General features: G+C 38.7%; 1 protein-coding gene across 9 annotated transcripts in view; it reads left to right on the top strand.

Annotated features, from left to right (window-relative positions):
* ACYP2 (acylphosphatase 2) overlaps positions 1 to 22,731 on the top strand; it is a 44,561-nt gene that overhangs the window by 11,279 nt on the left and 10,551 nt on the right. For 3 of the 9 annotated variants that reach the window (XR_013949446.1, XR_013949448.1, XM_080587563.1), the window contains one exon: positions 1,193 to 1,300. The exons of the other annotated variants lie outside the window; for them this stretch is intronic. Coding sequence is in view for 1 of the 3 variants with exons in the window: in XM_080587563.1 (XP_080443689.1) it covers positions 1,193 to 1,253 (61 nt within the window). In the remaining 2 variants the exon portion in view is untranslated. The remainder of the gene's footprint in view (positions 1 to 1,192; positions 1,301 to 22,731) is intronic. 9 annotated transcript variants of the gene reach the window in all.

Below are 22,731 nucleotides of genomic sequence, written 5' to 3'. Positions count from 1 at the left end.
CTATTTTGATACTGCTTTATATGTGGTCAAGTTTCTTGGTAAAAATGTGTGCAATTTTCTATAAAACGTGTTCTTTAAAAGAGGTTGCACGGGTGGTTTTATAGATTACATTAATTTTAAGTTACTGTGTTAAAGTAAAAGGCTTACAGAGAGCACAAGGAAGGCAAGGATCTCCCGGAAGCAGTGACACTATGTTGTTTCTCTGCTGGGAAAACCTACTGAAAGCTCTGTGTTTAAACATTTGCCTTGCATTTAGCAGTAAAGTTCCTGTCTTGTCCTCTGGTTAAGTAGGAAAGGTAGGGTTCTCACCTTCTTGCCAGATGAAGATAAAAATGGCAGCTGGGCCATGTTTCCAAAAGTTTTTCTATTAAACAGAAGAAACAAATCCTCTTCACCTTATTTTTATGGATTTGTGTATAGCCCAGTACAACTTCACAGCACTGGAGCTGGGGAATTAGGCATGGGAAGGCAGCCAGAGGCCGTGCTGCTGCGCGTGCGTGGTCATGTCAGTGTTCCCTCTGCATGTGGAAGAGTGTTAATATGGGTGGTGTGCTGAGGGCTTGGTCCCTTCCCATCCTGCAGGGAAGAGGACTGACCTTGGCACCTCAGACTGATACAATTTCTCAGGCAGTGTGCTGAAGCCTGGGTTTTGTCCTAAAAGATGGAAGTAATTGGTTCCTGGCAGACAAAAAATGTGGTGGAAATACTTGTAAATGTGCCATGCAAATTGGGGTTTGCTCTGGAACATGTAACAGCTTAGCAGGGGCATTTTGACTTCTGCAAGAAGTGGCAAAAGGTAGATAAGTCTGAAGGGTCAGGGCATGAAGTGTTATATGGGCAATGGGCTTCATTCCTTAGTGGATTGTCCACTTAAGGTTGAATGTCAGCTTTTTTTTTTCTTTTTTTCTGAATTAATGGAGGAAGGCTGACTTTGGTATGTTTTGTATTGAAATGGTGATGGTGCTGAAAAGTGGTTATATTCACTCAGAGTTCCCTGAGGCTAGGGTTTCACACGGTGAATTTGATGGTAATTCAGGAAGTCTCAGGTAAGAATATTTTTTTGATTTTTAGATGTTTTCAATTTGTTTTTAAAGAAGACTTCATGTTGTCAAAGATTGGTGGCTACTAGAAAGTATTTGGTCTTGAACTTCCTACATATAAAACTTAATTTCCCTTGCTTTTTCGGCTCTAGGTGTCGCTGTTCGTGTTCTGTAGATGCTGCCAGCTGTGTGCTTCAGTTGAAACCCCTCTAATTTCAGTTGTAATTGACTCTAATGCTAGAATCCACCTCTTCTTCAAGGCGAGTTTTTTTTTTATTATTATTATTTTTTTCCACGCGGGTTCCGCCCCCCATTGCCGGCACGGTCTCGCGTCGCCCCGCTCCCCGCCGCCCCCCACCCGGGCGGTGGTCCCTGCCGGCAGTACTGCTGACCGACTCCAGAGCTCTGCCCCGTAAGCTGTTGCAGTATTACTACCTGAGGTTTTTTGCTACGATTTTCCAGACTTCCTTTCCTTAGGTGGTGACTGTCAGTGATAACTGAAACTTAAATCTGTTGCTTAGGTGAAAGCAACATAGGATTGCAAGGTTGTATTGGATCGTTGTACAAGCACAGGCAAATGGAGTTATCTGAATAATAAATGTAGGTATTTTCTTACTTAATTAGAAGCAATATGCCTTTGATATGCCTGAAAAAAGACTTATTTTGACTTTAATCCTAACTAAATCTCAATAACTATTTTAGAATAATTCTGTAGGCAGGATTGGCTGAGCTTTCTAGGAGACTTCTCAAAACAACTGCCAGTTAGATGTGCTGCTGCTGCTGGAAGCTTTTTAGTGCATTTGAGGGCTTTATGCAGACACATATTCTGCATAGTGGAAATCATTGGAACCATGTGTAACACTGATTTTCAGAGTGGAGATATTCTCTTGTAGTCTACATCCCCTTTTACAAGAGGATGTAGAATAGTTCAAGGCCCTTAATCTGGCTTTTTATGCCAAAGAAAGATTGTTCCAGATGTCTTCGTTGTTCCAATGCAATGTTTATAGAAATACTAATGAGTAGAAGTTCAGTTTAAACTAATATTTGTGAAGAGTTTTTTTTTTTTTTTTTACTCCAGGTTATTAAGGGGAATAACTTTGTGCACACAATTAAAAATAGACTTCTGGCAACAATTTGGTAATTATAAATAGAAGTATATACTTGAGAAGTATAGGTTTCTTTGAAAATAATTATTATGGGTGATGTATTTGAGAAAGATACCTGGTTTTGTTTTTTTAAGTATAAATTTAGTACTTGAGTGATGCAACATTCTAACTGTTTGTCTTCTTGAGCAGGGTCTTCCTCTGCTCCTTTTCAAACAGCCAAAAACTGTGGGATGGTTGACATAGCATGGAGCCGAAGCTGCTGCACTGCGCATTTCAGAGGGGTTTTCTAGCTTGAGTCTGGTGCTTTACTAATGGTACCCTGTAGCTTCTAGTCATTTTAGCACATGGCAGAGCTTGCTCATGTTGCCTACAGAGAAACACGGGCATAATAGGAAGAAAAATGAGGAACTTGTTCTGCTTTCCTATAGAAGAAACTAGGACATTGAGGCTGAACTGATGTGCATAAATGTACAGACACATACAGATGTGCATGAACTCTAATGATTTAAGTTATCTTGGCCAAAGTCTTCTTGTGACCTTTCAAACAAGTTATAAAAGGAATAACAGCTGACAAGATCTCTGGTTCTTAAAGCATGTCAGAACGGCAACTTTCATTTTGCTGTTTTTGGTAGAAGTATATTTTATTTGGTCTCAAAATTCTGAAGTGGTTTTGGTTTCTCTCAAAATAGATTGGGGCACTTTAAAGTTTTTGAAACTGCTGTGTTACTTAAGGCTATTGCGTCTCAACAGATTGGCACAAAGGTTGTGTAGGATGGTTCTGACTCTTTCGATGTTGTCCAGGAAGCCATGCAAAAAATGATGTAAATCATAGTATAAAATTATTGGATCTGGTTTTATCTGAATTGTGAAGTTTTCTCTAGCTAGGTACTAATTGATATTAGCATGAACCAAGAAGTAGCCAACGATACCTGCAGCTAAACATCACAGGGCATCTTTGTCTTTTTGCCCTTTGACTTTATCTGATGTCCTTTCATCCTTCTGCTCTTGAGTTAACTTATTATATTCACTCTGTTACTGGATTAGAAGCTTTCTTTTCAAAGCCGGTATTGTGTTTTTTTTTGGTTTTTTTTTGTGGCTGGGGTGAAACAGTTGTTTTAATCTATAATGAATAATCTGTAATGAATATTCTGTTCATGCATCGTAAGCTCTTTCTGTGGATATTCTGACTTGCACTCCTATGTTGTGATGCTGTAGGCTCTTCCTGCTTGTTTCCTTTTTGCTAAAGGAACAAAGAAAGTAAGTCTGGAAAAAAAGTCGGGCAAATATTCAGAACTTTATGAAAGAAAAGCAGGCTTTAAAACAAGCAGCTGATGTTCCATGTTTGCAAGCAATGACCATTCTGATGGGAGAGTGTCCTGGACAAATAGTTCTCCTTCCCTGTTTTCAGTCTATAGCATTTTAGCAGTGACTAGAAAACAAACCATCTAGGGCACCAAAAACAATCTATTCCAGCTCCCAAGTCTCCCAGCAATCATTTAATGAGATTTCAATAACAATATTTTTGCAGCAGGTTTGGTCTGCTACGTAGGGACTCCTGTGAAATCCTATTATGCTGTACAAATGCTGATCCTATGCCTCTGGTTTTGCTTGTCATATGTAGTATGCACTTCTTTGAAATTTGATGTTAAGGCCACTACTAGAAGCTACTATGGACTGCACAGTATATACTCCAACTTCAGACCATGTAGGCAAACTTACATGGTTACAGAGTTGCTAGGGTTTTAGGATAATGAGATGGCTTCTGTCTGCTAGTCTGAGATCTCCCTGACCTGTTCTGCTTTTGCAGACTGTGGAGCTGGAGCCTGAAAACATGTGTTTTCCTCAAGGGACTGAAAGGACTCTGGTCCTGAGTGAGCTCTCTGGAGGCTTTGTGGAGCCAGGAATGTTGGAAGCACTGGTGTTTAGCAAGCCTGCGTACTGCAGCTGTCCTGGGACCAAACTTTGAAAGCTCAGGCTCCCCAGCAGCCTCACAGACGACCTGCCAGCACATTCTGATGTAAATTTCTTTGGAAAGCAAATCCTGCTAGTTCCTGTTTGAGAGAAAATTGAGGGTTTTTTGCTCAAAAATTCATTTTGAAGATGAACATGTTCACTCTTAGATTAGCTACACGTCTTCCGTTTGATCACACTTGCACTCTATCCTTGGCTGGAATTGTGTACACAAATTTGTATTTGTGCTTTTGCAACTGGCTATTGCCCATGCTACACTTTGTTTGGCTAGGAAGCTGCTTGAGCTGTATTGCTCAGCTTTGGAGGTAAAAAGTTGATCCCTGTTGCTTGTCGCAAACATCACTTGATGTCTACTTATGCTTAAAAAAATTAAACAAATAAAAACAACAAGCACAAGTACCACCACCAACCAAACAAAACACATAGCTAGACTGTGCTCAGCTTCATGAAAGTTCAGGCAGACAGGGTTCCCATGGTACATTGGAAAATGACTGCTGTGCCCTCAAAATCCCACTGACGTTAAATGGTACAAAGTGAAAAACCCTATAGGCTGTAGTCAGTCAGGGCCCCATTCTGCCTCATTAACAGGTAGGAGATGGCTACTGCTCAGGAGTAGGCAGTAAAATTAAGCAATAAACCCAGGGAGTGTATTAATGTACAAATAGAACACCATAGCAGTGAGGGGAACTGACTGGCACAGTCTCACAGGAAGCATCTTGCAAACCATTCAAGTTGTTTCCCGATTCCTGGTCCAGGATTTCACTACTCTATTCTTCTTGTCTTTCTCATCCTCTGTAGCTTAAAACAAAACCATTCAACTTATTTCATTGCTATTAATAAGAAAACCAATGCCTTTGTAGTTCTTGCATGATAGAAATGGTTATGTATACCAGCTGTCAATTTTTCTTGTTAAGTGCTAGTATTGATAATAATTAATTGGGTAATTACACAGAAATTTCTTTTTGGCTAGTGTCCATATGGACAGTATAGGCAGGAAACTCAGCCCTGGCAGTTGGGAGTGGAACGTACAAGCAATACAAGCAATTAATTGTTTCAGTGAGCACTTGTAAACAAGGTCAGCTCAACAGGCGTTCAGGAAATCTCATATGAAATGTGATGCTGTCTTCATTATCCTTCTAAAGGATTTTGGTGTAGAAATCCAGCAGGCAGGATTTCTCTGCTAGGCTGTTTAAGTACATACAACAGATTTCTTGGGACTTTCAAGATCCAGGGATAAATATTTAAAAGCAAAGAAAAAACTGGACCTGTACTCTTTTCTTTGGAAAAAAAAAAAAAAAAAGTTTTTCATCTTAAAGCTGTTCCTTTGCGTGGGTTTAGTCACAATTATTCACTGAATCTAGGCTAATAAAAATCCATTTAAGTTAGTGCCTGGGTTATTATTTCTAAGCTATTATTAAAGGAGTCTTTCCTGTTATTCCCAACCAGAAATATGTAGGAGGCTGACAACCTAAATATTGAGCCCCATGCGTCATGAGAAATACTGAATATTTTATGTTGGGAGCAATCAGCCCTGTGGGGTGGGTACGGAGGGAATGCTGGCACTGCAGGGGCTGCTGTGGCCTGGGCAGGGATCCCACCTGCCAGGGACCTGTCTGGCACCTTTCCCCTGGCAGCGGTGTCCCTAAGGCTAAAGGCTGTGTGGTACAGGCTCTGCTCTTGTGGGTCCTCCCAATGGAGAAAATGAAGTTCATGGCTTTAGTTGGAGTCCTGCATGGAAACTTGTCTACTCCCAAGGGGATCGTGTCACTGGGAACGTGACTCCCCGCAGAAAGGCATAAAAGGTCTGTTACTGTGTGCTTTGGAAACAGAATGTATTAAAATGCTCCAAATGTTTTACCAGCTAACGTGGCTATCAAAAGCTATGGCATTAATCTTGAAATGGATAGCTTCTGTATGAATATGGAGCTCAGGTGTCTCTAGCAGGACTGTTGGTGTGAGGGCCTGTCTACACATATTTCCCTGACTGAAGCATGACTGTTGTTACGGGAAACGTGTTTGCCTTGCTCTGTTTCATCATCTGTTCAAAGGCTTGGCATATGCTGTTGAGATATGGGGCACTTGACAAAAACAGCATTTTTTTTTCCTCAGTTTTACCAGGTGATGTGTTGTCAAACCCAGTATTCTTTTGGAAGAAAAGGGAGAGAAATGGCACAGTACCGAAGGCAATAAAAATGTAGCGCCTCTGGTCAATGTGAGTCTGTCCCAGGGTAGCCAAGTGTTTGTTTACAGCAGTGGTTTCCCTGGTAGGGGGTTGCTTACTGCTGACCTTAGAGAAAAACCTCAAAGGACAAAGTGGGAAAGGACAGGGAATTTATAGTACTTTGAATAATGCATTGTTGTCGAAGTATATCTGATACATAGCGAGTGTAAATTTTTAACAGCTGTCAGTAGGTAGAAATAAGTTCTCTGATCAACACCTCCTAAAATATAATCCAGAATTGTCATGTTCAGCTGGTCCCAAGATTAGGCAAATCCACAAGTGAAAGCTGGCAGCAGTGAAATGAACATGAAGGGGGTGATACAGACTTGCCCGAGGGTGGGTTGCACAGTCCTTTTTGAGCTCATGTTTGGTGGCTTGTTTAGAGCGCGTTGTTTGGTAACCCGCTTCTCTCAAACAGCTTCCTTGCTCTTAAAGCAGCTCAGCAGGGTAGCCTGCAGCGGCTTCTGGAACTAACCTCGGGGCCATAGCTAAATACAGGAGTCTGAAGTGGAAGAGCTGTGCATGCTTCCCCTCAGCATGCTTTGTTTAGTAGGCAAGCGTAACGTGTTCTCTTCATTGTTCATGCAGTCATCTCAGTCTCTACAGTGAACTGCACCTTTAAAAACAAGTTCCTACATAATTAAAGAAAAAAAGGTTGTCCTTAATGGTGTAACGTAACTCTGTTACCTTATTTAACACGAGCATTTATGTTTTAATAGGTAGAATTTAAGAAAATTCTGCTTAATTCTTAAAAGGTGAAGTACTCTGATAAACACTGACACAAAAGAAGTTGTTAGTTCTGGTTCTATAGCTAGGTCAAAGAAAGAGTACGGCAGGAGAACCAAGCACTAAATGATGTTGTCCTTGATTCTGTCACTTTACAGCAGAAGAGGAGCTGTCTTTATACCAGCAGACATGGAAATCCTTGAACACTTTTGCCTTCCCAGTTGCTCTGGCTCCACTACAGCTTGGCAGAAAACACGATTTCTCTTGTGGCTATCTAAAAGTTTTGGCTGCTTGTACCGCTATAGTGATACAAACTGACTGGTGGACAGAAACTCTTCCCCATGAAATATAAACAATTCAAAGATATTTAGAAATAAAGGAGGCCACCCTCATAAATTGAGGGTTTTTTCAAAGCATACAGATCTTGATGGAAAGTTTCTTTTTTCACCTTTCTTAAAGAAAAAAGAAGTAAAACTTTGGGGATAACAGCTGTAACTTAAGTTATATAAAGAAGGCCGTTCCTCAAGCAAATAAACTTTGATATGTTTTAGGTTTGAATTTGGTGAATAAAGTAACTAACTTTGTGGAGAAGAACAACAGGCTGTTCTGTGAAGCTTATCTTCAGGCACACTGACCGCTTAATTCAGTAATGACCCAGTGATAGTGTCTTGCTTGACTGTATTGCCAACTAAGATTTTTGTGACAATACTTCACCTCTTTTCTTAAAGTCTCAGTCCTTGGTACAAACTTATGTAGGAATCGAACTTCTGTTTATAAAAATAAATAAAAGGTTCCCAGCCTTGCATGTCATAGAAAAATAAGCTCTGTTAAGATGATGCCAAAACCCAAAGGCAAGCAAAGACTGAATTTTATTTTAAAGATTTCATATGATTTTTCCTGGTTGTCTGATTTTTCTGGCACTTGATTAATAAACCTGAATGTGTGGAATTAGCAATAATGTTTAGTGAAAAGAGGACAGTAAGAGCGTTAGGAATAGTTTCCAGCTGTTTCTTGTTCTGTGCTGTAGTTTCACTGCATATTTTGTTGTTCCAAACACTTGATATCTAGCCGTAGTGAAGAAAATAACTGTGCAAGTAATGCCAAGATATGTTTGTCTTATTACACTGGGTCTGATTATAGCAATACTAATGACAAATGAGGAAAAGCAGATCCTAAATCCATGTTCATAATAGCTGGATTAATTGAATTCTGAATTGGTTTTCTGGAGTATGTTGAGCCCAAGCTATACCTGAACCTACAGTGGGCCCCCTGAATTTCTTGGCCTCACAGCAAAGTGAAAACGTCGTATGGTGAATGCAGTTCATGAACCTGTAACATACAGTGGGTGTATCAACTGCTTCATGGTCAGAGATTCTCTGCAGAGTGAGGATCTCAAGTCGCTTGGGGCTCTTTTTACTTTTTTCTTCCATTCAGTATTCCTTTCTAGTATTCCTTTTTTTTACCTCCTGCAGTCTTTCTTTGAATGCTGGAGTTCTTGTATCGTGGGATATATGGAAGCATGCAATTTGTGGCTTGTGTGGTGTCTATCTGCCTGTAGATGCTTACAAATACAAAATCTCTTCATTTATCATGGTGAAACTGATCTTTAAACTGCCTGTGTCTAGTGAAACAATAGATGCAAATAGATGCATACAGAATAGGGATGCTAGGGAAGGAATTGGAAAATCAGATTTAGAGTGAAGAGGAGAGAAACTGGTTTTGCTAGGAATAAATTTTAAAAATAACATTATGAATGACAGAGTGCATGTCTAACATGTAAGTTTTGGTGAATGGAATCAAGTAAATCTGCAGAAACTTGCTTCCCAGACCTGACAGAAGCTACAAGCAACTTTTTTGTTCCAAAAAACATTGTTTTAATGTTTCCTAAGTAGTTCCTGTTGGGTACAGTCATGGATTTCTATTAGGTGTTTTTCCAGTTAGTTTCATATCGTTGGGTTGCTAGCACAAAGGAAAAATTGTCAAGTTATGGATTTTTCCCTCAGGGTCTGCTTGCTTGTACAGTTAGTGAAAATCATTTGTTTGGGAAGCAAACCTGGATATGTTTGAGATTGCTCGATACTGAAGACCTTGCCAAATTCTTTTTAGCTTTCTCTTCAGAACTCCATAGGATGTACACAGTGCCAAGAAACTGTTTTCCGGTTGACTTGATGTGTACAGTATAGCTACTGTCAGGAAAGTTTTATTTCAGTGTGTAGACTCTTTTCTGTTGTATCCTTGCAAAAATGGCACTGTGAGCTACTCAGTTTCACTTCTCCAAATACATGTACAGTTTGCAGAGCCTAATCTTTAACTTAGCACTCACTTCTGACTTGTCGTACGAGCTTCCTTAGAGCCTTAACTTTTCCTGAGTAAAATGGAGCATTGATTTCCAGTGATATCCACAGTATTAGAAACTGACATTTTTTATTTTTTTTTAATGATTAGCATTCAGAATCAATGTCAAACTAGGGAGTCAGATTTACTTTTGAAACAATGAATTTTGGTAATTAAATATCAGTTAGTACAACAGGTTATCAGAACACAATGTGATAACCAGTGCTTTTGGATTAATTAATATGAATTAAAAATTGAAGTAATAGTTTGAAATGTTGAAACAAATGGGGGAGAACTTTCACTTTAGGTGCTTGTATGTTCCATGTATTACTGTTACTGCTCCTCGGTATTAGTTTGGTGATAATGTTAGGTGATAAATGCAGAATAATAAAACACTGTCCTGAAGGACTCGAATGGAATTGAATGTGGACAGTCACTCAAATATATAAAGCAATGACTTACCAGTATCTTTAGGTTGCATTGTCCCTAGGTGTAATTTCCATACGTCTGCCGCTCTCCCTCTACACTTTTTTAAAGGCTTTACAATTCTAGAATGCTGTGACTGAGGAAATGAGATAGCAATGGTTGTGATCCATCTAATATACTTGTACAGAGCATAGGAATGGGGGTGGACAGGCTGTGAGCATTCTCTAAGAATACCTGGAGTGAGAACATACATGCAGATGACACCTCAAACAACTCCAGCTGCTGCTGTGCAATTCCATACTTCAGTAGGAGGCTTGTAAACTGATTTTGACAAAGTACGTGTCAAGAGCAGTTTCCAATGCTGATGCAAAAGGGTGGCTGCACAGACAAGGGCATCATGTCAATACTAGCAATAGGCTAATACTATCTGTGGAAAGCATCTAATATCCACACCTATGAGTAGCAAATGAATATGCTTAAGGAAACTTTGGAGGAGGCCAGAAGAGAGATCCTAATATTGGTATTGTAACCAACTCATAAGTAGGTTGGGAGTTGTAGTGTGAGTATACTTGTCAACTTTTTAAGATGGTATTTTTTTAGTTGTCTTACAAAATTGCTGCAGACGAGAATAGTTTGCAGGTAGACCTGACCAAAGTGTCAGGAAAATGCGTTTAGCATTTGCAGAAATTTTGGAACTGCAGTGAACTGAGACATGACTGGAAAGAACAAGAAGGTGGCTAACATTTTTTGAGATTATGTTGTAGGAACAAAAGCATCTTTGTCTACTTAATTAAGTTGGATTCTAGGTAATGATGTTGCTATTAGCCTTCAATCTTTAGCAGGATGACTGTAAAAGTCTTTTATTAATTTATTCTACAAAGACTTGTAGAAGTCATGGCTATATGCACTGTGCTAAAGAACAGTGATCTAGAGACAACTTACACCACTGCGCATTGGTCTTTGGCCTGCACTGCAGAAATGAAGGCATTTGGGGTCTCTCTGTCATAAACACCAACAAATTATGCAGTCTTCTGCCTCTGTACTTCAGCTTATCCCAGGCTAGAGAAAGAACCTTGTCTGACCAGCTAGCCTGTGTTCCTCTCTTCCATCTTCCTATCTTTGTTTCTTTCCTGAGTATCACATTGGTTTTTAAAGTTTGCTGCTAAAATATCACTTCTTTTCTTGTTTACAAGCTGTACTTCCTCAGTCATTAGTACTGCAAAAAAAAAAAGGAGGAAATGGGCTTTACACAGAATACAGTGCTCTTTGGACATTCTGGATGTAATCAGTCGTGGAAGTAATGTCGCTGACATGTTCATGTTCATGAACAGGTATTAGCCTGTGTCGCTCTTAAGCCTTAGGACTGCTAGGCAGAAGCACTGATATCGCTGTATGTCAAAGTGGAATACAGATTCTTTAAATGTCCATGCTATTTTTTGTACTATAGGTAGGCTATGGTCAATACTAGATATTAAAAATCAAATAAAGATATCTGTTATTTTAAATAGAGTAATACTGGGGAAAGTATGTAAATACTTTTTTTTTTTGAGATATGCTGGTGTGTGTAACTGTAACAAACTCTCACAGTGAATTTAATGTGCAGGAACTAATAAGTTAATTCAACTGGAGGGTATAGAAATCTCAGGGGTCTAAAATTGGGTTCTCCTACGCTGGTATCAATTTTAAAAGGTTACTTATTTGCTACTGAACTTGAGCTGTTACTAAAGCTTTGTTAGATAGAGTTCTTGATGCAATTAAAATGATGGAAAAAACCTTTTCATGTGGTCTGTGTCAATGAAGGGATTCAACTGGACACAGCCTGAGATGTTCTCATTGTAACTTGGTGGATGTGACAGAATTGTTAATCTTTTTTTTTTTTTGCTTTGGATATGTGTTGTTTAAAGGTAGTGCAATAAATGTGGAGTTCATATGTATTAGCATATTGAGGGACTGAAACTATGCTAGATTCAGGTTTGATACGAAAGAAAATGGTTAGAAGTTGAAGTACTGCATACCTTTCTAGGAATAATCATGAATTTTATGAACTACAGGATATGTATGTGTACATGGACAAATTCTTCAGCCATCATTACAGACATGAAGCAAGCTGAAGATCCTCTGACTAGGTTTACTGTACTGTAAAGGTCATTTATAGTTCCTCAGCCACAAAATGAGTGTTTCCATAGCTGAACTCATGCATAAGGCTTCATGTCAGTCTATCATGGGAGGCTTAAATTGCAATTGGCTTTGGCCACAGTATTTTCAGCTGTAAAGCTATTGGGAAGTGTGGGGATTAGAGTGTTTGTATTTGGAGGATTTGATTCTCCTGTGGTTTAAACAATTTTTTGGTTTGCCTGAAATTCACCCTTTTTGTATGTGGTATAGGCTTTGTAGTTCAGAGTTCTAACACTAGATGTCAATCTACTTGCATATGTAGAGGTTGCAATGTATTTTGCCTTCTAGATATTTCTTTCACCAGCTGGACAAGCAGAATCCTGTCTTCCACCTACTTTGCAGGGAATTCATGTCATGAGAAAAGAGGAATTTAAATGTTGGATTTCTTGTAGTAGCCAATATTGAAGACAATTTCTTTAAAATAAGACATGGCAGTTTGGGGATTGCATGGAAAATATTTGATTTCCATGAAGCTGATTGACAGCTTGAGTTAAAGGAGAGTCAAAAACCTAAAAGTAGAAGTTGGAATCTACATTTCTAATTTCTAATGAAAAGAAACTTAAACATTAATAATTCTTATTGATTGCTGCTTCTTGGTATTTGAACTTTGTAGGTACTGAGTTTAATAAAATGGCTGAACATTTGTCTGTTGGTTATTATTTTGTTGTTTGGGTAAGGCTTCTGTTTACAGAAAGAAATTCTGAGTTCCCTATAAACAGAAGCTACAAAAACATGAATGCTAAGCTAGAGGGAATCATAGCTCATGTCACCCCACCTCTGTTCTGTTTGTTCTATTCCTGTAGCAGGCAGTGTGTTTAGGGATACAACAGGAGCCAAATTTAACTTACTAGGAATATTGTCATCATAACAGTGAGCATGAGAGGGAATCTTGAGTATGAAACCTTTAAAGTCGGAAAACATCAATTCTAAACATATATACAGTATCCTATAAAGTAAAATGTATAATACATAAAAATGGAGCAAAACTTGTTTCAGTGCTTCTTTTCTGTTGTGTGCCTGCAGAACAAAACAATCTGATTTTAGCCTTACATTAGCAGACATGACAGGAGGCATTGTAAGTCCATTTAACATTTGTCAATAAGCCAGGAGACACAGGTCTTAGCCCACATCTGTGCTTATTTAAGGATGAATATTTTGGAAGTGTCTGTGGCTGACTGAGATGCCTGCATCCAGAGCAATCCTGAAATTTTTAAGTGATGAAGTGCTATTTTTGTAGAGGTAGGAGCATTTGGAGGAACAAACACTTGAAGTCAGCTTTAATATTTCTGATACCATGCTTCTACCATCTCCTCTGTCTTGTGTTCTAATTTTGAGATGCAGTGGTGAAAAGAGCTGTGTGAAAAATATAGTACTGTGTGGAAGTTAGGTCCTCAGCACTGTTCCTCAGCACAAACTGATGTATTCTGAGAACCTTTTGTAGCTGGTCTTTGCTCCTAGTAATGTCAATGTAAGCGCACTGTTTCTAGTTAGTATTGGTTTTGATGCTTAAGCGCCATTTATGAAAGTGTTTTACATTTCAGTGTTGCAGAGACAGTAAGAGAACCGGAGAATCTTTTAGACTGGCAGCAGCACAGACAGGAGCAAAAAAACAGCAGGAGGCAGAGGTTTCTCTCTTAAGTATAGTATCTTACTCTGAGTAATGGTTTAGAAATAAATGGAGCTAATTACTGCTGTGAATGCTATTGGCAGAACCCAGGGAGTTATACTGAGGTTTTTAGGCACAGAGCAAGTAACAGTGGCTGTAAGTTTAACTTCCTCATTGTGTTAACATCTTTCATTGTGCTGTATCTACAGTTTTGTGTCAGATCTCTGATTTTTTTCATTTAAGAAAGTACATTTTTAGATAGCACTAAAATAGCTAACTGGTCTAACAGCTTGGAGAACGTTTGGACAGAGATAAATGTGATTTGTTATAAAACTTGCTAATGTCCTTTGTCATCTCTGCCATTTTGATCCTGGCTAGCTTCCAAAACTGGATTTATCTCTCTGCGTATCTGTGGAAGTTTTCCATGGGCAGGGAGGCCTGCCCTGTGGGCTGGAGCCCTGCCTGGCATCGCTGAAGCGCTGTGTACTGTGGCCCTGTACCTGAGCTGCCTTTCCCAGTTGCAGCATGTCCCAACTTAGACCCTAGTGTTTGAAAAGTTTTCTACATGGGCAGTGTTTTAAACATGTTTTAATCAGTGGCTGTCAGATGAACTTCACTCTGTCTGGAGGTATTAAAACAAATTGTTTCTGCCATGAAAATGTCTGATGTTACACTGTAATTCTGTCAGACTGAAACATTCAAACAGCAGTAATTCTGTCCTTAGTATCTTGCAGGAGTCTCGTTCTGATTCAGGCATATTAGTAGTGCTATGCAGCTATAGGTAAAATTCTTCTCAAGGAAATGATATATTGTTTTCTACATGTCTCTGCCTGTTTGGGTGACAGTTAGTATGTCCATATATATGAATGAAGGCTCACTTGCGCATACTTCAATGTTTAATATGCTTTCTAATTGCATGTTGGGCAATTGCATCAATTGCTGAATTCCTCAAAGATTCGGGCAGAATAAAGTACCCTATGACTTCATATTTTTTAATAATTATCAGTACCCTGCTTTAAATAACTTTTTGAGGTTTTTCTATTTTCATTTTAAAAAAAATGCAAGCTCTGAAGTATCAAAGCTGACTGCTGTTCCAAATGATTTAGAGATCTGGTATATTGTTTAGACATCGGTTGAAAGAAGTGATAGAATATAGTCAACGTGACAGTAAAAACATAAAATTAGTATCATGTCCAATTAAATTGTTTTTTTTATTTACCTTACGTCGCCTCTGGTGTGAGCAACCAAAATGTGTAGCTGTACCTGGCTTTGTGGTGGTTTTGTCACGGTAGTGAATTGTGTCTGGGTGATCACTGCTGCCTGAGTAAGCAGGGGTAGTAATACATGTGGGGCTTTCTCCTATTTCCACTTCTTTGCTCCTTGGCAAAATCATCAAGGCAGAGCATTTCATGAGCTGATGCTCAAAGTAGAGCCAGGGGATTCTTGGAAATGCAGCAATGCATAATCCAAACTCCCAATGGAGCTTTGACAGACCTGTCCAGTCTCACACTGTTTTTCATTCATGGAGTTGTCTGGAGAAAATAAAAGGGGATTGGGCATGGAAACTGCTTCTAATGTCTGAGATTGTGACAGCATCCTTCGGCTGCTGCACTGACTCACTGGTCAGCCTTGAACCTGAGAGATCCTGCCTTATCAGCCTGGAAGGCAGCTGCCTGCTCTCCATGGGTAGTGAAGGTGCTGCCTGGCACTTCTGCCTGCCCGTGTGCTGGCACAGAGGCTTCCAGTCCTCTGTTTGTGGCAGTATCTCTTGAGAGGCAGCACTGGAAAAGTGTGTGAACGGCAAGATACGTCCTGCTGCCAAAAGACAGGATACTGTTCATGTAATAAACCTTAATAGCAATCTGTAACGTAGCTTCAGGTAGCCTGTTCACAAATTATTTAAGAATTCTAAGTATGCAGGGACTTGAATTTCTATTTCATGAAATTAATTGCAGATGAGGAGTGACATGGACCTGAAATTCTTAAAGAAATTAACTCTAGCTCATTAATTAATGCTTTTTTTTTTTTTTTTACAAGGTCAGAAAATTGCTTTAGCTCACAGTGGAAGTGCTGTAAGGTTAAGGCAGATACACTCTGTGAATGAAAAGATGCAATAAATATTAAGTTCAAAGCAGAATGCAGTTTCAATTGAGTGGCAGCAGCTGCTTTCATTATCATGCATTATACTGAAGAGCTATCAGAATTGCTCTAGGTACATTATTAACTAGAAAGCCAAACTAGATCCATATTGCAAAGAACAAACTGCAAGGTATGACATGAGTGGAACAGAGTACATGGGAAGATAGGGGGAAGATGGAGGCATTTAAGTAACATTACATACATGTCTGGCCGCATGTATCCTTTATGTAGTGTATTGGTGGGAAGACTTCAGGGACCAGTGATGCTGTCCAGCTGATGCCTTCTTGACTGCTTTACAACTTAGAATTACAAGGCTGAATGCTTGAAATACTCCTGAGGTGCCAGTCAACGCAGCATTGCAGGGGCCCTGAACCAACCTTACAGGGATGTAAGTGAAACCAGATGTGAGTGCAGGCTAGCCGGGAAGAGAAGTGCGAACTTGATTGTGGCAATTCTAAGCTTAAAAAAAGCTCTTCCTAGCAATAGCTGGTATTTTCTGTTACTTCTGAAACTCTCAGTGATAGAATGATTGTGCTGAAGTATTTTCTTAAAGAAGAAACATTTTAGGATTTAAGTCTAAAGTTTTTAATGGGTTTTGGTGCCTAATTCATCACAGAAGCTCAATACTTGTAAACTTTTAATGGCTGGAAATGGCTTGGCATGGAGATCTTCTGGTGGTTTGTTTATAGCTTATTTCTGTGACTAGAGGTTCCTGGAAGGTGTATGATAGAACGTAGTCTTCATAGTTAGGATTAATTTAGGGTTTTGTTCTTCAGGGCTTTATGTCAATTGAAGAGTCAACTTTACAGAGTGAATGAGTTGCTGTTCCTGAGGAATGAACTGAACAGGGCAATTACTATTACTTTGTAGTTCACCAGTGTGAAACCCTGTTAAAAACTGTGGTGCCGACCATTGCTGTGCTTTCTAACCCATGGAAAGTCACTTGGGCCTATTTCCTGAACACCGGTATCTTAAAACAAACGAAACTATTGAACATATACTATTTAAACAAATATTTATCCAATAAGTGGCCAATATAGATCAAGAAATTAATGAAAAATATTTCTTAAAAATTCCTTTTAACAGCTGGAATGAGTTGCATCCTGTAGCCAGCATCTCTCATGCAACAGTTTCATTATTATCTGAAAGAATTTTGCCATAAGGGAAGTGTTTTGCATTCCTTAGTGAATGTATCCCCTGCCCTAAAGAACAGTAAATAATCAGTAATTGTTTGGGACTTGGAACTTTCTTAAACAGAACTTATTTTACAAGCATATCAATAAAGAAAGTGTTTTGAAGGTTAGCTACTAACATAGAACAGAGATTTAGGTGTTCTTTATCAGTTTTGCAGAAGAATCCCTAGGTTGAAGAGCATGCTGTCTATGTAGTTCTTTGTTTCTTTCACTTCTCATGTTAATCTGTTCTTTTCGCCTATAGGTTTAGAGACATGGCAGGTCGTGCCCATTTCCCATAGGGAAACTGTAGGTAGGGTTGAAGCTAATGTCCTGTCATACTCACCCTAGGAACCCAGACGCATGAGCCTCCATTTATGTGTATGGGTATCTCCAAGTGATGGCTTGTTCATCTACACCTGTCACTTGATCATCCACCACACACTGGAGATGTTCTTTCTCAGGCTTTACCCAGATGTGAGGTTTTACTGTGCATCTCTTTTTCTTGAATCTACAAACCACCCAGCAACAAGGTAACCTCATCAAAAGGTTTAAGGTGGCTTCCTTATTCTCTGTAGACCTCTGTGCCATTGTTCATATAGACTGGAGTCATTTTAAGCAAGACTGTCAAAACCAGAGGTTGTGAATGCCGATGTGCTGCAGAGTGCTGCTGTAATACGTTCTTCTGTCTTTAATTTTGCATATTTAGGCACGATTACTGCTCTATCTTTGCCAAATTTACCTCTGCTTAAAACAACTTCTTGGATATGGTGTCCAGCCAGGTTTATCATAATTGTGTTGCTGGTCTATTTAAATGTTGAAGCTATAGCCACGTGACCATTTCAGTTCTGTGTGCTTGTAGTAAACGTAACTGTATTAAAACTATACATAGGGATCAAGGTCTGAACTGTTTATACATAGTTTTCTGTTCTGGTAATCTGTTCCCTTTAGAGTTCTCCATGTTGCATTTTTCCCCACTGTAATTTTTCTTAATCCCTGAAGTAAAGGTTCTGCATGTATATCAAAAGAAAAGAAATAAACTTCATGGTCTTCCAACAAGTGCTCTGTTGCTGCAGGGTTTTGTCTGTTTACTTGTTGGTATTTGCAGGTCATACCAGTGGTGTTTCAATTGTGTATCTGGGAAAAATGCACAACACTTTTCGGATAAAATCAATGTTGTTCTGCATTTTGTGAAAGGTAGGAAACCTCATTCCTTTATTCAGTTCTTAGATGCCATCTAACATTTCAGATACATCAGTGCTGTTGGTTTTGGAGAGTATCAACTCTAGCAATTTGGATCTTTCTCTGTGCCCAGACAGTGAAGGACTGGTAGGCACAGCAATCTAATCTAGCTTTCAACCCTCAGTGTATGGAGAGGAGTCTGAGGGTTTCTCAACTGTCAATTACAATTTTCTTAGTTGGGCAGTGTTTAGTTTTGTCTGTATCGTTTTACTGTTGCTGCAAGAAGAAAGCAAAGCAGATGTTAAATACTCTAATTAAATCAAACCCTTTTGAATCTTAGCTGTGATCACATTGCTTTTTATCTGGGTAAAAGGGTGTTGCCTCTTGAAGTTCATATTGGATTTTTGCTTAAGATACTAAATCTGGTTTTCATAACATAACGTGCTTAATCTTTGAAACGACTATACTGAGATGTGCTTACCATTTTTGGGGTATACTTGTGAAGGATCGGACTCTTAGGTTAAAAATTTAGGTGATCCTGAAAAGAAAACTCTTTAAGTGGCCAGTCAACTTTCACAGGCCTCCACTGAACTGATCACTAACTTACTTTGTAAATGAAGCAGTGTTAGCAGCTGAAATAAGAAATGGACCATTTTCTATTTGTGGATTTGGCATCTTTGTCTTCCAGTGTTGGAAAGTGAAGTCATGAATAAGTGTCCAACAATTAAAAAGTGAGGTGGATATGTTTATTTTAAAGCTGCAGTGCTGGGTGTTTATCTAGTTTTGGGGAAAAATTAAGAAAGCATATCAGCACTTCTGTGTTTATTGCATGAATATATATGGATGAATAAGCAAAATCACATAAAATAATAAAGTGTTGTTTCTCCTATCATTAAAGGAGAGTGGAAAAACAGAATGATTCATGTTGTAGTAGTAAAGGATCTGTCAATTCTTGAATTATAAACTCTTCCTTTCCGTTGTTTATAAGTAAACCAAAAAATATGTAGGCAAGACTAACATCCTGTATCAAGTTGAAAGCCAAAACGGATGCACTGTTTTAATTAAATATAAATCCTTTTTGTTGCTTTTGTATTATAAGAGACAAAGTTGCTCTCTAATAGCAGGGTGGAAGTAGTCTTTGCTTGCAGGCACCTTGTTGGTAATAATTCTTGTAGCTCTTAGACTTGAGATGACATATTTGTCATGCAACAAAGGAGCAGCCTAGCCAAGTTCAATGTGGGAGCTTTTAACTAACTAATACAGTGGTTTTGTTGTTCCTGGTGTGTGTATACACACTGAGAAGTTCGTAGAAGTGCAGAAGACCTAGGCATATGTTTTCCTTTAATTTTAATGAAAGTTCTGTGGCTGAATTCCATGCATTGCAATGAAAACTGAGTCCACAACTGTGTATGGGATTGCTTAAGGCGTGTTATATGTTCAATTCCTAGAATCAGAATCAGTGTTACAAGTATTTACTGTCTAATGAGCTGCTAGCAGAAGTCCTTGGTGACTGGACTCGTACATCTGTTTACTTCCGAGTACCAGGATTTCCAGTCTCCTGGATTTGTTTGGTGTCGCTGCGTAATTTAACATGTGGTTTGGTGTGTGTACCCAAGAGGAAGTGTGAGCTGGTGGTTAAGATAGCATTGGTATTCAAGAGTTTGAAGTATGTTTTGTCTGACCCTTATCCTCTAGGAATGCTAGTCTTCTGAACTGGAAATCTACATGCATTTGAGAACATCTATTCTTGTATCCAGAAGCCTCACAGTGAGGATCTAGCTCTTATCTTTTTACATCATCTATAATGAGGGTTTTGTCCAATGTGGTATGTCTATCCCTCTATACAGTACTAGCAGGTGTTACTTTAGACATCTTTGAATATACGCTTTCTAATGAAAATTTGCATATAATACTAAGCTTCTAACTTAACCAGGAAAATGATTTGGTATGATGTCAAAAATATAGCTGTTACTTTGGACTGCCTGTATTTCTGCAATACATTGTACAAAAATGGTGAGTAAGTCTGCTTGTTGGGAGTATAAGGGATGAAATTCTGATTCTGTCATTGGAAAGCCTTCCACTGATTTCCTCTGGATGGGAATTTCACACAACTGGACTGCTCTCCTATGGAGGGTGCTCCATTAGGGTAGACTGCCCTCACTGAAAGCAGCACTGCTCCCAAAAGCAGGGGCAAGCAAAAAGACAGAAGTATGCTGTCTATGCTAGATGCAGTAGCAAAGGACTTCTAGAGACAGACATATTCCTAAATTACATATATTGGTGGCGGGTCTGCAACTTGCAGGGTCAGGAAGAAGCTGTAAAGTTGAATTTTTTGTTTAAAACTTGCTTCTTCCACTGTAATTCACTGTTTCTATGACTGTTCAGCCAGGTCTGGGTTACCACAAACTACATTTTATGCAGAAAACTTGGGCTTTGTACGGTTAAAGGACTTGTATTTTCTATTTATGCCTTCTGTTTTCACCAATCTTACCAGTGAATAAGATGGGAAGCAAAGCACGGTGACCAACTAAGGTGGTTAAACGCTGCCTTGAAAAGTGGCTTTCTCGACTTCTGCCAAAAATTTCCCCCATGGTGTTGGTCAAGACCAGGCTTTTCATAGCGATGTCTGTTTCTTGTACTAGTGCTCAGTTTGAGACCCTGGAAAGTAACTTGCAGAAGTGGTGTGCACTCAGCTCCTTCCTGGTCTTTTACACGCAGTGATGAATTCTGTCATGTAATCATAAGTTTTCTTGAAAATAAATCAGGCTGCTCATATCACAACGGGCACTCCAATTCCTGAAGGCTTTTAGTGGCTTTGTCTGTAGCCATGTCTGTGGTCCAGCCACCCTTTTCATTTGATGTGTATTATATCCCAAATTTTGTTCAAGCTGTTGTGATTTGAATTTCTTACTTATGCAACTTATATGAACTGTTTGGATTGTTTCCTCTGCAAAATGAGGAAGCTGGGGCACACTCTTGTTTTTGTAAAAATGGATGGTGACCTGACTTGTTCTGACACTAATTTTCTGAAATTATTATTTTAGAACAGCTCCTCCAGAATCAAACACTGCAAGTGTTTGTAAGTTTTTCATGATGCTTGCTCCTAAATTATTTGTTTGGTTATTTTGCTTCCAAGGTCTTGGTGTTGCAAAAAAAGAAGGAATGTATTTTATTATCTGTGCACTTATAAATGGCCAAACAGATTGTTATGAGCAATTTTTTAATAAAAAGCGCATGAGAGTCATGAGAGGTCTTATTCTAGGAAACATGCCAGTCTTGAATGCCTGTACTTGATCTATCTGCCTTTGGAAATCTTTGTCACTGGAAGCACCAAGTAACTCTAAGTTATTTTGAAATGAGTTCCTTAAAATTAGTTATTTAAAAATTAGTTAAAATACTTGATTTTTTTCTTTTTTTTTTTTTACTTTAAGAAACTAGTAACTCCAGACTTCAGTCCTGAATCCCATCCTAATATGCATGTTAGCACAGTTGCAAGTCAGGAATTATATTGGTGACAAGGAAAGAGTTGAAAGTTGAACAAAGGCAATCACCATCATACAGTGACCACCACAGAAAATTCTCTAAGTCAGGAAATACATAATGCAGCTGGGCATCGGTGAGTACACCAGCGAATGATCTCACTTCATTAATGCTGTTGGAAGGCTCTGTAGAGTGCTCCAAGCTTTGCAATGGAGAAAACTTGTTTCAAAAGGGTGAGTCATGACTAGCCCATCAACTTTCAGTACTCACCCTTTCTTGCATTAATGAAGCAGTGGCAATTGGTTCTGAAACATGGGTTAAGTCAAGCATAATATTAATTAAATTTGTACATAAATTTCAATAAAAGTTGGCTCTTAATGAAATCTCTGGGGTTTTCCAGGATTTTGTAATTCTTAAATCAGGATACAAGTCCTAAGTTAGCAGTCTACAGTATGAAAGTGATAGGAAACAGATCAGTCTGTTTCAGTGGTCAGGCGGAATAAATGGTCAGGCAGAATAAAATCAAAAAGGGGGAAGGGAAAGAAATGGCATAGATTACAGAAAACAAATGAGATGTTTAATACTTCTTGACAGCGCCTGAAGCTCAAGGAAAAGATGAAAAAATAGAATGATTTGAGTTTTGGAACATATCTGTACTTTGCCAGTAATTCTGTTCTTACCAGGTACTTAACAATTATCAAAACATGTGTGTTAAGAAATTGTTGTTACTCTTACCCTGCTATTATACTCCTCTTTTGCGACACAGCAATAAAGTGGCATTGCCTGAGCTATCGAAGATCTTTGTTCAACAGAGTATGCTTAATTACATACTTAATAAAATACGAGCTGATTTTTATTTAACTCTTACCACTTACTTAACTGTCTTAGTGTTTTCTTGGCATGTTATTCCAAAACACCTTTTTTTCAGATTGCCTCCTGATGCACATTTCTTTTATCAGCCTACAACACGTGAAGCCTAAGGGATGAAATTAAGACTTGGTGGCACAAGACAAAATGCTTTTTAGTAGTTAACAATACCTATTTATAAGGAGTACCCCAAAAATAGTATGGGCCTATCAACTTTCAAAAATGATTTCTTTTTTTTTTTTTATTAGATGTTATTTTTTTGTAGTCAGATTTTTAAGTATTGTGA

The sequence above is a fragment of the Anser brachyrhynchus genome (genome assembly GCF_964034855.1).
Source record: "Anser brachyrhynchus genome assembly, chromosome: 3".
NCBI classification, from domain to species: Eukaryota; Metazoa; Chordata; class Aves; order Anseriformes; family Anatidae; genus Anser; species Anser brachyrhynchus.
The sequence above is the reverse complement of the archived record's forward strand: the minus strand, read 5'-3'. Positions and strand labels throughout refer to the sequence as shown.